The sequence below is a fragment of the Mobula birostris genome, chromosome 1 (assembly GCF_030028105.1).
Source record: "Mobula birostris isolate sMobBir1 chromosome 1, sMobBir1.hap1, whole genome shotgun sequence".
NCBI classification, from domain to species: domain Eukaryota; kingdom Metazoa; phylum Chordata; class Chondrichthyes; order Myliobatiformes; family Myliobatidae; genus Mobula; species Mobula birostris.
Genome location: NC_092370.1, coordinates 93,366,469 through 93,380,950, shown reverse-complemented (window position 1 = coordinate 93,380,950; position 14,482 = coordinate 93,366,469). Strand labels below are relative to the sequence as shown.

General features: G+C 42.0%; 1 protein-coding gene across 5 annotated transcripts in view; it reads left to right on the top strand.

Annotated features, from left to right (window-relative positions):
- LOC140198338 (focal adhesion kinase 1) overlaps positions 1-14,482 on the top strand; it is a 569,537-nt gene that overhangs the window by 418,175 nt on the left and 136,880 nt on the right. For all 5 annotated transcript variants that reach the window (XM_072259446.1, XM_072259450.1, XM_072259457.1 and 2 more), the window contains one exon: positions 9,039-9,123. In XM_072259446.1, coding sequence (XP_072115547.1) covers positions 9,039-9,123 — 85 coding nt within the window. The remainder of the gene's footprint in view (positions 1-9,038; positions 9,124-14,482) is intronic.

Genomic DNA, 14,482 nt, shown 5'->3' with positions numbered 1-14,482 from the left:
CCTACCACACTTTGTGTTTCTAAAACAAGACATGACTCACAGACCTCACTTAATCTTTCTACCTCTCAGCTTAAATCTATATCCATTCATATTTGAACTTTTACCTCTATTTGCTCTATGCCTGTCATAATTTTTATATTGTTCTGTCAGTTTGTCCCTTAGCCTCAAACACATTAGTATAAACAATCTAAGTTTGTTTATATTTATAATTATAGTTCATGGTCTTTAATCCTGATGAACCTCTTAAGCATTTTCTCCAAAGCCTCTACTTTGATGACCAGACAATAGGTGCAGGAGTAGGCCATTTGGCCCTTCGAGCCAGCACCGCCATTCACTGTGATCATGGCTGATCATCCACTATCAGTATCCAGTTCCTGCCTTATCCCCGTAACCTTAGATTCCACTATCTTTAAGAGCTCTATCCATCTCTTTTTTGAAAGCATCCAGAGACTTGGCCTCCACAGCCTTGTGGGGCAGAGCATTCCATATATCCACCACTCTCTGGGTGAAAAAGTTTTTCCTCAACTCTGTTCTAAATGGCCTACCCCTAATTCTTAAACTGTGGCCTCTGGTTCTGGACTCACCCATCAGCGGGAACATGCTTCCTGCCTGCAGCATGTCCAATCCCTTAATAATCTTATATGTTTCAATAAGATCCCCTCTCAGCCTTCTAAATTCCAGAGTATACAAGCCCAGTCGCTCCAATCTTTCGACATATGACAGTCCTGCCATCCCGGGAAATAACTTTGTGAACCTGTGCTGCACTCCCTCAATAGCAAGAATGTCCTTCCTCAAATTTGGAGACCAAAACTGCACAGAGTACTCCAGATGTGGTCTCACCATGTTCAATTCCCCTTGTTATGAAGGCCAGCATGCCATTAACTTTTTTCACTGCCTGCAGTACTTGCATGTTTGCTTTCAGTGACTGATGTACAAGAACACCTAGATCTCGTTGTACTTCCCCTTTTCCTAACTTGACTCCATTTAGATAATAATCTGCCTTCCCGTTCTTACCACCAAAGTGGATAACCTCACATTTATCCACATCAAGCTGCATCTGCCATGCATCTGCCCACTCACCCAGCCTGTCCAAGTCACCCTGCATTCTCATAACATCCTCCTCACATTTCACACTGCCTCCCAGCTTTGTGTCATCAGCAAATTTGCTAATGTTACTTTTAATTTCCTCATCTAAATCGTTAATATATATTGTAAACAGCTGTGGTCCCAGCACTGAACCCTGCAGTACCCCACTGGTCACCGCCTGCCATTCCGAAAGGGACCCATTAATGCCTACTCTTCGTTTTCTGTCAGCCAGCCAATTTTCAATCCATGTCAGTACTCTGCCCCCAATACAATGTGCCCTAATTTTGCCCACTAATCTCCTATGTGGGACTTTATCAAAGGCTTTCTGAAAGTCCAAGTACACTACATCCACTGGCTCTCCCTTGTCCATTTTCATAGTTACATCCTCAAAAACTTCCAGAAGATTAGTCAAGCATGATTTCCCCTTCGTAAATCCATGCTGACTCGAACCAATCCTGTTACTACTATCCAGATGTGTCGTAATTTCATTTTTTATAATTGACTCCAGCATCTTTCCCACCACCGACGTCAGGCTAACCGGTCTATAATTCCCTGTTTTCTCTCTTCCTCCCTTCTTGAAGAGAGGGACAACATTAGCCACTCTCCAGTCCACAGGAACTGATCCTGAATCTAATCTGATCCTGATCTGCATATAATACTCCAAGTGTGACTGACTAAAATTTTATACAGCTACAATATGACTTACCAACTTTGATACTGAGTGGCCCAAACAGTGAAGGCAGGAATGCCATGTGTAATGTTTACCACCCCATCTACCTGTGTTTCTGTGAACTTGCATCCAAGATGCCTCTGTATGTTACAGACTCCTAAGGATCCTGCTATTTCCTGTATACGTTCCTCTCATATTTCACTTTCCAATATAAGGACATAAGAAATAGGAGCAGGAGTAGGCCGTACGGCCCATCGAGCCTGCTCCACCATTCAATAAGATGATGACTGATCTGTCTGTAAACTCAGCTCCATCTACCTGCTTTTTCCCCATAACCCTTAATTCCCTTACTATGTAAAAACCTATCTAACTGTTTCTTAAATACATTTAGTTTAGAAGCCTCAACTGCTTCCCTGGGCAGAGAATTCCACAGATTCACCACTCTCTGGGAAAAAACAGTTTCTCCTCATCTCCGTCCTAAATCTTCTCCCCTGAATCTTGAGGCAGTGTCCCCTAGTTCTAGCCTCACCTACCAATGGCAACAACTTTCCTACTTCTATCTTAACAATCCCTTTCAAAATTTTGTATGCTTCTATAAGATCCCCTGTCATTCTTCTGAACTCCAGAGAGTATAGTCCCAGGCAGCTCAATCTCTCCTCATAGGTTAACCCCTTCATCCCTGGAATCAACCTGGTGAACCTCCTCTGCATTGCCTCCAAAGACAGTATATCCTTCCCCAAGTATGGAGACCAGAACTGCACACAGCACAGTACTCCAGGTGCGGCCTTGCCAGTACCCTGTATAGTTGCACCATGACCTCCCTGCTCTTGAATTAAATCCCTTCAGCAATGAAGGCCAACATGCCGTTTGCCTTCTTAATAACCTGTTGTACCTGCAAGCCAACTTTTTGTGATTCATGAACAAGCACTCCCAAGTCCCTCTGCACAATAGCATGCTGCAATCTTTCACCATTTAAATAATAATCTGCTCTTCTATTATTCCTTCCAAGGTGGTTGATCTCGCATTTACCAATGTGGTATTCCATTTGCCAGATCTTGGCCCACTCACTTAACCTATCTATATCCCTCTGCAGACTCTCCACATCCTCTGTACAATTTGCTTTTCCACTCAGTTTAGTGTCATCAGCAAATTTCACTACACTACACTCAGTCCACTCTTCCAAATCATCAATGTATATGGTAAACAGCTGCGGGCCCAGCGCCAACCGGTGTGGCACCCCACTCACCACCGACTGCCAACCAGAGAAACACCCATTTATACCAACTCTCTGCCTTCTATTGGTTAACCAATCCACTATTCATGCCCATACATTTCCTCCAACTCCATGCATCTGTATCTTATTTATAAGTCTCTTGTGCGGCACCTTATCGAACGCCTTCTGGAAATCCAAGTATACGACATCCACCTGTTCCCCTCTATCCACTACACTCATTATGTCCTCAAAGAGCTGTGGTAAGTTTGTCAAACAGGACCTGCCCTTCCTGAATCCTTCTGCGTCTGTCTAATGGAACCACTCCTTTCTAAATGTGTCGCTATTTCTTCCTTAATGACAGCTTCAAGCATTTTCCTGACTACAGATGTTAAGCTAACCAGCCTATAGTTGCCCACCTTTTGCCTACATCCTTTATTAAAAAGTGGCGTGACATTTGCTGTCTTCCAATCCAGTGGAACCTGCCCAGAGTCTAGAGAGTTTTGATAAATGATTACCAACGCGTCTACTATAACATCTGCCGATTCCTTCAGCACCCTGGGATATACAACACTTCAAGTTGTCCAGATTAAATTCCCTTTTGCCATTTCTCCATTCAAATCTCCAACTGATCTGTATCCTGCTGTATTATTTGCCAAACTTCCCAAATATCCACAGCTCCACTATTTTTTTATCATCTTCAAATTTACAAATCAGAACACAAATCATTGCTTATTGAGCCACGTCAGATGCATTACTAAAAATCACATAGACAACATCCACTATCTTTCACTCATGAAGTCATCTTTGTCACTAGTCAATAAACTCATGCATAATTGTGACACAGGGCAAGACTATATGAAATGCTGACTTCCCTAATACAAGTAAGTAATGCACCTAAGAAATTACTCCAATCATTTCTCTACCACTGTTGTAAGACTAACTGGCCTATAAATTTCTGGTCTGTCCCAGCTGCTTTTCTCTAGAACACATTCTCTAGTCTTCTGAGACTTCACCTGCTGGTAAAGAGCAGGCAAAGACCTCTATCGAGTGTCCAACGATCTCCTCTCTGATCTTCTGTATTCTGGGATAGATTCCACCTTAATGCATCTCAATAGGAACAAAAACTCTTCTTTCTTAATATTGACATACCCTGGAATATCAACATAGCCACCCCTAATCTCACCATCATCTATGTTCTTCTCAGTGAGGGGCATAGATGCCACAGAACAGAAGATTTTCATTAAAGACCTTTTCCAATTTCTCTGGCTTCATGCATAAATTCCTTCCATTGTCTGAGGGTGTCCTACCCTCTCCTACCCTACCTTGTTCCTAAAATAAGTCTTTGCATAGAAATGAATGGATTTATGATTTCCTGGCGTTGGATGCTGGGGAATCTCAGCAGGTTTCTGCTCCACCTTTCTTATCCTATTTCGTGACGATTTCCAAATAAATTAAACATTGCATTCAGGATATGCACACAAATAGTTCTTTCTTGTCAAAGAAATAGAATAAAACTGTACAAGAAATAGAACAAACCTGCGAATCAGATACCTTTGAGATCATTCTGGGTCCAAGAGTCATTTGCGCTTCACATTAGCTTTCAGTGCTGAGTCTGCTCATCTAAAACTTGAACAAGATTCGCCTTGCTGATGGATGAAGATGTTGCGAGGGCCTGGGGGTTTTGTCCCACTTAGCTTCAGCCACCCCTGAAACCTTGGCCTCTAGCAGATAGGATGGTCCTGGCAAAACAATAAATTGAATCTCAATCTTACTGTTTATCAGTAAGCTCATCATTGTCCTTTTACATAGCTGATTTGATCATTGTGGTTTAATTTCTTTATAATTACATAAATGGATAAGTATGTCCTCATGGTGAGAATATCCACTTAACAGGAACATAATTACTTTATTCTTATTGTTGGTTTCACCATAGTAGATTTTGTTTTAAGCATTCAGCAGGTCAGACAGCATCTGATCTGTTGAATGTAAGAATCTTTTTGGCCTGCATTATGTTTCCACCTATATTTTTTTGTTCTCACTCCAGGTATCCATCCTCTCCAGTTTCTTGTTTTACAATAGCATTTTGGATTTCCGTAAGAAATTTTACACCGTTTGTGCTTTCGCTTCCAATCTACACTTGATTCCCTCTGAATATCTTTTCATATTTTCTTCTGGTTGCTGAACACGAGTAGTTTGAAGTCAATGAGGTGACATTACTCAGTGCAGGGGCTGAGAAAATATTGATAGGATGAATTTACCAAGAAACTTGGAATGAGATTAAGGATTTTACAGAAGGTTCTTAATAGAAGATTAGGGGGAAAGAGACCAAAGTAGCTTAGTGGTTAGCATTGTGCTATTACAGCTTGGGCTAAGAGTTTGTTGTTCAATCCTGGCATCTTCTGTAAGGGCTTTGTATGTCCTCCCTGTGGACTGCATGGGTTTTCACCGGATACTGTGGTTTTCTCCCACAGTCCAAAGACATTACGGTTAGTGGGTTAGTTGTTAATTGTAAATTGTCCTGTAATTAGGCTAGGGTTAAAGAAGTGGGCTGGAAGGGTCTGTTCCACGCAGTATCTCTAAATAGTAAATGTGACAAAAGGTGAGGCAGTAATGCAGAGACTGCCTGAGTATGATAGTACATATCATATATGCAGGCTTCGATAGAAGGCAACTTGTTACTAGCTATTTGCGAAGTTTCCACGAAGCCATGATTTGAGGGAAGTTGTCCATGTTAGGACTGTGGAGGACATTAAGTTATTAAATAAATAATTAGCCAGGAAATCTGCATATGCAAGATATTTACAAGTAGAAATTCAGGCATCTGGGGTGGTGGGTGGGAAGCTCTCACAAAACATTATCATTTTAAATTTTATGTTGCATCTGTGTAAATTGTTATTATGTAATACTTGCTTCCAAATCCAAAATGTGGCCTTTGCCTCTGTTCAACTGACACACTCAATCATACCTGTTACCTAGTTGACTCCATGGTGGGTGGGGGGGAAGGATTTCATTGAAACCTATTAAAAGGCTGAGGAGGCAGGAGAATAGGGTTATCAGGGATAATAAATCAACCATGATGAAATGGCCAAGCAGACTTGATGGGCTGAATAGCCTAATTGTTCTTAAATGTCTTTATGGTCTTTTAAATTACAAGTCTGTCAATGTCCTAACTTGCACCAAGTCCTCCTTGCAGACCTATCTTGACTTCTGGTTCAGCAAAAATTGTACTTTATATTTACCTTCACAGCTTTCAAATCCTTACCTGGACTTAATACTCCATACCTCTGAAATCTCTTCACGATGTCTGATATCTCTGGCATCCTGTAGATCACTTGGTTATTGATTCTTCAGCTGCTGAGGGCTTTTAGCATCCACCTCGAAACTCCTCCAACACTCCCCACGCTTTTATCCTTGAAATGTTAATTAACACCTCTCTAGAGCAACACAAACACAAAATGCAGGAGGAACTCAGCAGGTCAAGCAGTATCTATGAAAATGAATATACAGTCGATGCTTCAGGCCAAGGCCCTTCATTAGGATTGGAAAGAAAGGGGTAGGAAGCCAGAATAAAAAGGTAGAGGGAGGAGGAGTACAAACTAGAAGGTTATAGATGAAGCCAGGTGGATGAAGGAGGAAGTGAGAAGCAGAGAGCTGACGGGGAAAAGGAGAAGGGTTGGAGAAGGAGGAATCTAATAGGAGAGGTGAGTCAACCATGGGAGAAAGGGAAGGACGAGGGTAGGTAAGGAGAAGAGGAGATGTGGGTGAGGAGCCTGAGTGGTGGATGGAAGAAGAGGGAAAGGGGAGGGGGGGTAATTACCAGAAGTGGGAGAAATTGATGTTCATGCCTTCAGTAGATCCATCATGGCATAGAGGAAGCCATGAACTGACATGTCGGAGTGGGAATGGGAAGTAGAATTGAACTGGGTGGCGACTGGGAGATCACGCTTTTTCTGGCTGATGGAGCCTGCTCAGCAAAGTGGTCTCCCAATCTACATCAGGTCTCACTGATATACAGTTGGAGGATGGGGTGAGAGCAGACATGTAGGAAATGGAAGAGATGCAGGTGAGGGCAGCATTGATGGTGGAGGAAGGAAAACCCCTTTCTTTGAAGAAGGAGAACATCTCATTAGTTCTGAAATGAAAAGCCTCATCCTGAGACCAGGTGTGGCAGAGACTGAGGAACTGAGAGAAGGGAATGACATTTTTACAAGTGACAGGGTGCCTATCCTCCAGCCACCATACCAGGGATAGGGTTCCTTTGTCCTCACCTACTACCCCAGTACCCTCCCATCCAGCACATAATTCAACTGTAACTTCCACCATCTTCAATGAGGTCCCACCACCAAGCTCATCTTCCCCCCCACCCCACACTTTCTGCGTTCTGCAGGGATTGCTCCCCACGCGACTCTCTTGTCCAGTTGCACCTCCCCACTGATCTTCATGGTACTTACCCTTGCAAGCAAAACGAGTGCCATATATGCCCCTGCACCTCCTCCTTTTCTACCATTCAGGGCCACAAACAGTCTTTCCAAGTGAAGCGACACTTCACCTGTGAGTCTGTTGAAGTTATCTACTGTATTTGGTGCTCCCTCCTTCCCTTTCTTCCATGGTCTTCTACCCTCTCTTATCAGATTCCCCTTTCTCCGGCCCTTTATTTTTTACACCAATCGACTTTGCAGCTCTTTACTCCCCACCCCCCCCCCCAGCTTCACCAATCATCTATCACCTTGTACTTCTTTCTCCCCTCCCCCCACCTTGCTCTAACTTCTCATCTTTTTTCTCTCCACCCCTGATGCAGGGCCTCAGCCTGAAATGTTGAGTGTTTACTCTTTTCCATAGGTGCTGCCTGGCCTGCTGAGTTCCATCAGCGTTTTGTGTGTGTTGCTTTGGATTTCCAGCATCTGCAGACGTTCTTGTCTTTGTGCTTCATCCTGGGACCAGATGTGGAAACAAAGGAACTGAGAAAAGGGAATGGCATTTTTACAGGAAACAGGGTGGAAAGAGGTATAGTCAAGATAGCTGTGGGAGTTGGTAGGTTTATTAACAATTTTAGTGGACAGTTTCTCTCCAGAGATGGAGACAGATCAAGAAAGGCAAGAGAAGTGTCAGAAATGGACCAAGTGAATTAACAGCAAGGCGGAAGTTAGAGACAAAGTTGATGAAATTGAGGAACTCAGCACAGGTGCGTGAAGCAGCACCAATTATCGATGTAGTGCAGAAAGTGTTGAGGTCTCCAGAATTAATGAGGTCAGTGATGGATAGAAGAGTAACACCTCTCTATTTGGTCAACCCATCAACTTCTAACTCATCATCAGTTGGCTCTTTGATACAACTTGGCATTAATGTCTTATCTGAAACATGCATTCTTCCTAACTGTGTTAACTTTTAGCAATACTTTGGAAAATTTAGCCTAGATTATATTCTCAAATCCATGTGGCTTTAAACAGAATTTTGATGCCAACTGCATTGGGATTGACAGGATCTTGTTGAAGAATTTAGAAGCAGTTTAGTTGAAATTTACATTCCATGGAAGCTTATTACCTAACAACAAGTAGAACCCATCTTTGAAGCATACAGCAGTCTAAAATAACACAAAGGGTACCACTGGAATAGGACAAGTATAATGTGATGTTGATTCACAGTTGTGCATTCACCACTATTTACTGTATCCCCATTTCTCTACCAGTGATGCCTACCCTGTTGAGTTCCTCCAGGATTTTGTGTGTTTAGTCAAAGCTAAAAGTTCTATCATTAACATTCACAATAACATAACTTAAGCTCTTCTTAAATTCTGACCTTGTAAATTGCTTAAATTTGTTTGTAAACATCTTGTATTAATTAAAGTACCACATATGATTGTTGGGTTTTCAAGGAACATCAAGACTTAACTGAGCATTTCCATTTTTGCTTTGTATATTTATTACTATTTGCTCCTAAATTGTCTGAATTGGGGTTATGATATAATTTGAATAAAACTTCAAATTTCAGTGCTTATTTGAGTGTATTTAATCAAATTCTTTCTTTGGCTTATCAAGTATTGAAAATTCTGTTCTTTTTGTTCTTTTTCAGGAAAATTCTGCAATGGCAGTTGCTATCAAAACATGCAAAAATTGCACTTCAGATAGTGTGCGGGAGAAGTTCCTACAGGAAGCTTGTAAGTTTATAAATGCATGTATTATGTTCTACAAGTATAAGGTAATTATGGCACTTAAATCACTATTATATGAATGGAATTGTAATCATTTGAGTTGAGAAGCTAGTACAAGTAGCCACATAATCAACTTCTGTTCTGTAATTTCATCAATTTTGCACAGGCTATCTACCCTAAATGCATAAGCATAATGACAGTTTTTGTATAATTTGATTCATTGTACAGCATATTAGTGTAAGTCAGTGAAATCTGCACATTCAAAAATTAATATAAAAAATATTGATGTTATGAAGGTTACAGTTTCAACTACTTGAAGCCAAGCTATTTTGACCTTTCATGCTAAATGACATTGCTATCTAATTAATAAGCTAGACATAACCTGTGATTGGTTGTAAATACACACTTGGTTAGCACAGTGTTCTTAATCATGCAGAATCTGCAACATGGATTTCGTAAGCTTCCATCTGAATGATGTATAATACCTCAAATTATCTGAACTTTATTTTCATGAAGGGAAGAGTAGTTCAAAAACCTTATGATAAAATAACTTTGTTTTATTATATGATAGTGTGTAAGATGTATATATCTGCAATATATACTTTATACTTTATTGTCGCCAAATAATTGATATTAGAGTGTACAATCATCATAGCGATATTTGATTCTGCTCTTCGTGCTCCCTGGAGTACAAATTGATAGTAAATATTAAAAATTTAAATTATAAATCATAAATATAAAAGGGAAAGTAAGGTAGTGCAAAAAAAACGAGAGGCAGGTCCGGATATTTGGAGGGTATGGCCCAGATCCAGGTCAGGATCTGTTCAGCAGTCTTATCACAGTTGGAAGGAAGCTGTTCCCAAATCTGGCCGTACGAGTCTTCAAGCTCCTGAGCCTTCTCCCAGAGGGAAGAGGGACGAAAAGTGTGTTGGCTGGGAGGGTCGTGTCCTTGATTATCCTGGCAGCACTGCTCTGACAGTGTGCAGTGTAAAGTGAGTCCAAGGATGGAAGATTGGTTTGTGTGATGTGCTGGGCTGTGTGCACGATCTTCTGCAGCTTCTTCTGGTCTTGGACAGGACAACTTCCATACCAGGTTGTGATGCACCCCAGAAGAATGAAATCCTAAATAATGAATCATCCTGTGCTATGTAAATAAGCATGACATCCCATGAAATAATTTTTTAAATTAATAAGTGCTAAAGTACTTGAGTGTTGTTATGGTTTTGTACCACTGCTTTTATTTCAATATGGTGGTGATTAGTGCTCTAAAGCTTAATATCAAAGTGAATTAAACTTGCTTAACTCAGTATACAGTATCAACAAGTCCAACTAATGAAGAAAAGTATCACTTGTCTGGGCTTAAATTCCTTAGGTTGGGTGATCTCAGTCAGGATGATAATCGGGGCTTTGTAAATAATGTAAGTGCAACAGATGAAGGCAAAATTGACCAGTTCTGTTGTTTCTGATCACAATCCAGTTGGCCTTTTTTGGCGAAGGATAGGATCTGTTCTGGCTTTGCAATGATAATTCGCTTAATTGAGCCTCACTGTTAAAGCTTCCTCATGGGAAATGATGATATGAATATGTGCAGTTCAGTTACTAATGTTGAATCTATCCATGCCAAGAGCTAATTAAAGGAGTTAGGAAGTAGTGGGCAGAAGATGGTCCAGGAGGTGTTAAACAGATTGATCATGATAGAACCTGTTAAAACTCTTAGTCATAGTGAAGTTGGTCATAGTGCTGATGAAATATTTTCATTGCACTCTTTACTGGCAGCTTTACCATTTGGCTTTATTCATTCTTGATATATTCTGGTAAATAATAACACTATTGTAACTGTGCCCCTTGTGGAAGGCTTATTGCTTTTTGGACCCATTTTATTCTCTAGTAATGGGGCAGATCTTTAGATAGTAGACTCGTCCATCCATCAATATCTTCACATCAAAGGTTTTAAGAGGTACTGGGAAGAGGTCATATATTTAAAAGGTAGATACTCAATTCAATAAGTAGTTTGATTTTAAAGTTGTGAAATGGAGATTAAAAATCATACCACTGCTCTGAAAAATTAGAGCAGGCAGATTTCCTGAACTGGGCCCCCAGGCTCCTCTTGCCCCACCACTGCTCTCCTACTCTGTCTCTCAGGCCCCACCATCGTCTCTTGGGTCCTTGAATCCTCCATCTTCCACCCCCACCCCACCTTCCCTGAATAACCCAACACCTCTCTCCTCTGGCACCACCAACTCTCTTTCCACACCCCCCCCCCCCAATCCCAGCTCATCCTTGCCATGTCTTCAACAATGCCTCCAACCTTCCCCTCTCTGAGGCAAAATATTGTCTCCTCAGCGGGAGCTGTACCTTTATCCCCTTCCACCCACACCTCAGCGAGTTCCACACCCACCGAGATGTTGAGCTCTTCTACCATCACCTCCATTTCCGAGCCCACTTCTTTGGCAAGAATTCCACGCCCGCACTGATGACCCTTCTCCCGTCTTCAACCCTCCTTCTCTTCTTGGACAGCCCCCACTCTGGTTCTCTGCCTGCTCTGGATCTTTTATCTCATATTGCCGGTGAGACATCCACTGTCTTCCAGGTGAGGCAACACTTCACCTGCGAATCTGCTGGTGTTGTCTATTGTATCTGGTACTTAGAATGCGGCCTCCTGTACATTGGTGAGACCTGTCATAAATTGAAGAACCACTTCTTTCCTGTTCCAACATGCCAGTCTGTGGCCTCCTGTTCTGACAAAATGAGGCCACCCGCAGGGTGGAGGAGCAACATCTGGGCAGCCTCCAACATGATGGGATGAATATTTATTTCTCCTTCTGATTTAAAAAAATAAAATAAAATTCCCTTACCCTTCCTCCTTTCACTATTCTCCTCTCTATCCTTTTACCTCTTCTCACCATGCTATAACTTCCCCCTGGGTCCCTTCCTCCTTCCCTTTTTCCTACAGTCCACTTTCCACTCCTATGAAGTTCCTTCTTCTCCAGCCACTTACCTCCCGATTGCTTCCTTCTCTTCCCCCCCACCCCCCCCCGTTGGATTTCCAGCATCTGCAGTTTTTCTCATGAATAGAATACTCAAACCTCACCAGTCCACTTGAAAAGCTTTGCCCTCCCGTTGACTCAGTCTCGCTCATACCTTTCAGACCAATACTTTCAACCTGATAGCATCCCTCCATGTCAACTCGATCTGACTTCTGATGTTAAATATTGCCCCTATTCTCAGGCTAAGGAGGAACAATTGGACATATTAAGCTAATAGGTTGCTATTATATAATTGAATACTACAGCCAGTATTGAATATTATTCCCAAATTAGTATTGTGAGAAGAATATATTATTAGCATGTATTTTTATTTATTTGTCCATTCATTTAAGCATCTAGTATTCCTTCGTGAAGAAGACTACAGTAGTGATAGGAGATTCCATTGTTAGAGGAATAGAAACAAGATTCTGTGGGCGCAAAAGGGACACCTGGATGATAAGTTGCCTCCCAGATGCCAGAGTCAGGGATACCTCGGATTGAGTCCATGCCATTATAAAGGGAAGAGTGAGCACCTGGAATTTTTGATGAATATTGGCACCACTGACATAGCTAGGACAGGTGAGAAGATCCTGGAGAGATTTTAGGGAACTGTGTAGAAAGCTAAAAAGCAAGACCTCCAGGGTAGTAATCTCTGGATTTTTTGTCTAAACCATGCGGCAGTGAGGGTAAGAATTAGGATGATTTGGCAGATGAATGTGTGGCTGAGGAACTGATGCAGGGGACACGGCTTCAAGTTTCTGGATCATTTGGATCTCTTCTGGGCATGCTACAACCTGTACAAAAGGGACGGGTTACACCTGAACCTGAGCGGGACAGATATCCTTGTGGCAGGTTAGCTAGAGCTGTTAGGGAGGGTTCAAACTAATTTGGCAGGGGGATTGTAAGTGGTCTGATAGGGCTGAGGATGGGGTAGTTGGTTTACAAACAGAGCCAATGGGTAGAGAGACTGTTAGCAAGGACAGGCTGATAATAGGCAAAGTTGCAGTCATGGGGATTACTTGCAATGCAAAAGGGTGACAAAATTGAAAAGCCTGATGAATACAGGACTGAAGGTGTTGTATTTGAATGCACACTATACAGGTTTCCCCCGCCATCCGAAGGTAGAGCGTTCCCTTGAAACGGTTCGTAAGCCAGAATGTCGTAAAGTGAAGAAGCAATTACCATTTATTTATATGGGAAAAATTTGTGAGCGTTCACAGACCCAAAAAGTAACCTACCAAATCATGCCAAATAACACATAAAACCTAAAATAACAGTAACATATAGTAAAAGCAGGAATGATCTGATAAATACACAGCCTATATAAAGTAGAAATACTTACCTATAATCGTTGCCGCACTGTCCACTGTAGCGAAAATCTCACGCAAGCACTCTCAGCAGAAACACTTTCCAGTAACCTTTAAGCTATGAATCTGCCAAATCATACCAAGTAACACATAAAAATACACAGCCTATATAAAGTAGAAATAACGTATGTACAGTGTGGTATCACTTACCGGAATCAGGAAGACAGTGCTGAGCACACTGATGATGGTGTGTTAGGCTGTGTTGTCGGAGGTTGGGGTGGTGCACTGGTCCCCAGCCTCCAGGTCGCGGACTGATACCGATCCACGAAGAATGCAGCAGTGCAGTGGTAGCTGGGATGCACCCAGCACATCTTTAAGAAAAATGCTGAAATAAACAAGCTAATTAATTAGGTGCCGCCTGGCACGCAATCGCCTCTGATCTGTGCCGACATTTATGTGCCAGGCGGCACCTAATTAATTAGCTTGTTTATTTCAGCTTTTTTCTTAAAGATTTGCTGGATGCGTCCCGGCTACCGCTGCACCACTGCATGCTTCACGGCAGTGTATCGGTCTGCGGCCCAGAGGTTGGGGTGGTGGGACACTGGGTGTCATCTCATCATCGTCTGTTTCCATCAGAGCAGTCATCTTCTTCTATGTCTACCTGCCTTGATGTTGAAGGTCGAGGTTCGTTGTCTGCTGTGGCTGATGTGGAAGGCTTGAGAAACGACAGTATGCTTGATTGCTTAGCCTCACGCATTTTTCTATCATACAGTTCTTTGTAAGCATTCAAACCATTCTGCAAATATGCTCTAAACCTATGTACCCTATCAAAATTAAAGTCGTACTTTTCTGCAATCATTGCAGCGAAAATCTCACGCAGTTGCTTCACGTTTAGTTCCTGGATGACTTTACTTTCGGTCCGTTCGCTACTGCATTCAGAGCGAAAATCTCACGCAGTTGCTTCACGTTCAGTTCCTGGATGACTTTACTTTCGGTCCGTTCGCTACTGCATTCGATTGTCATCCTTTCCTC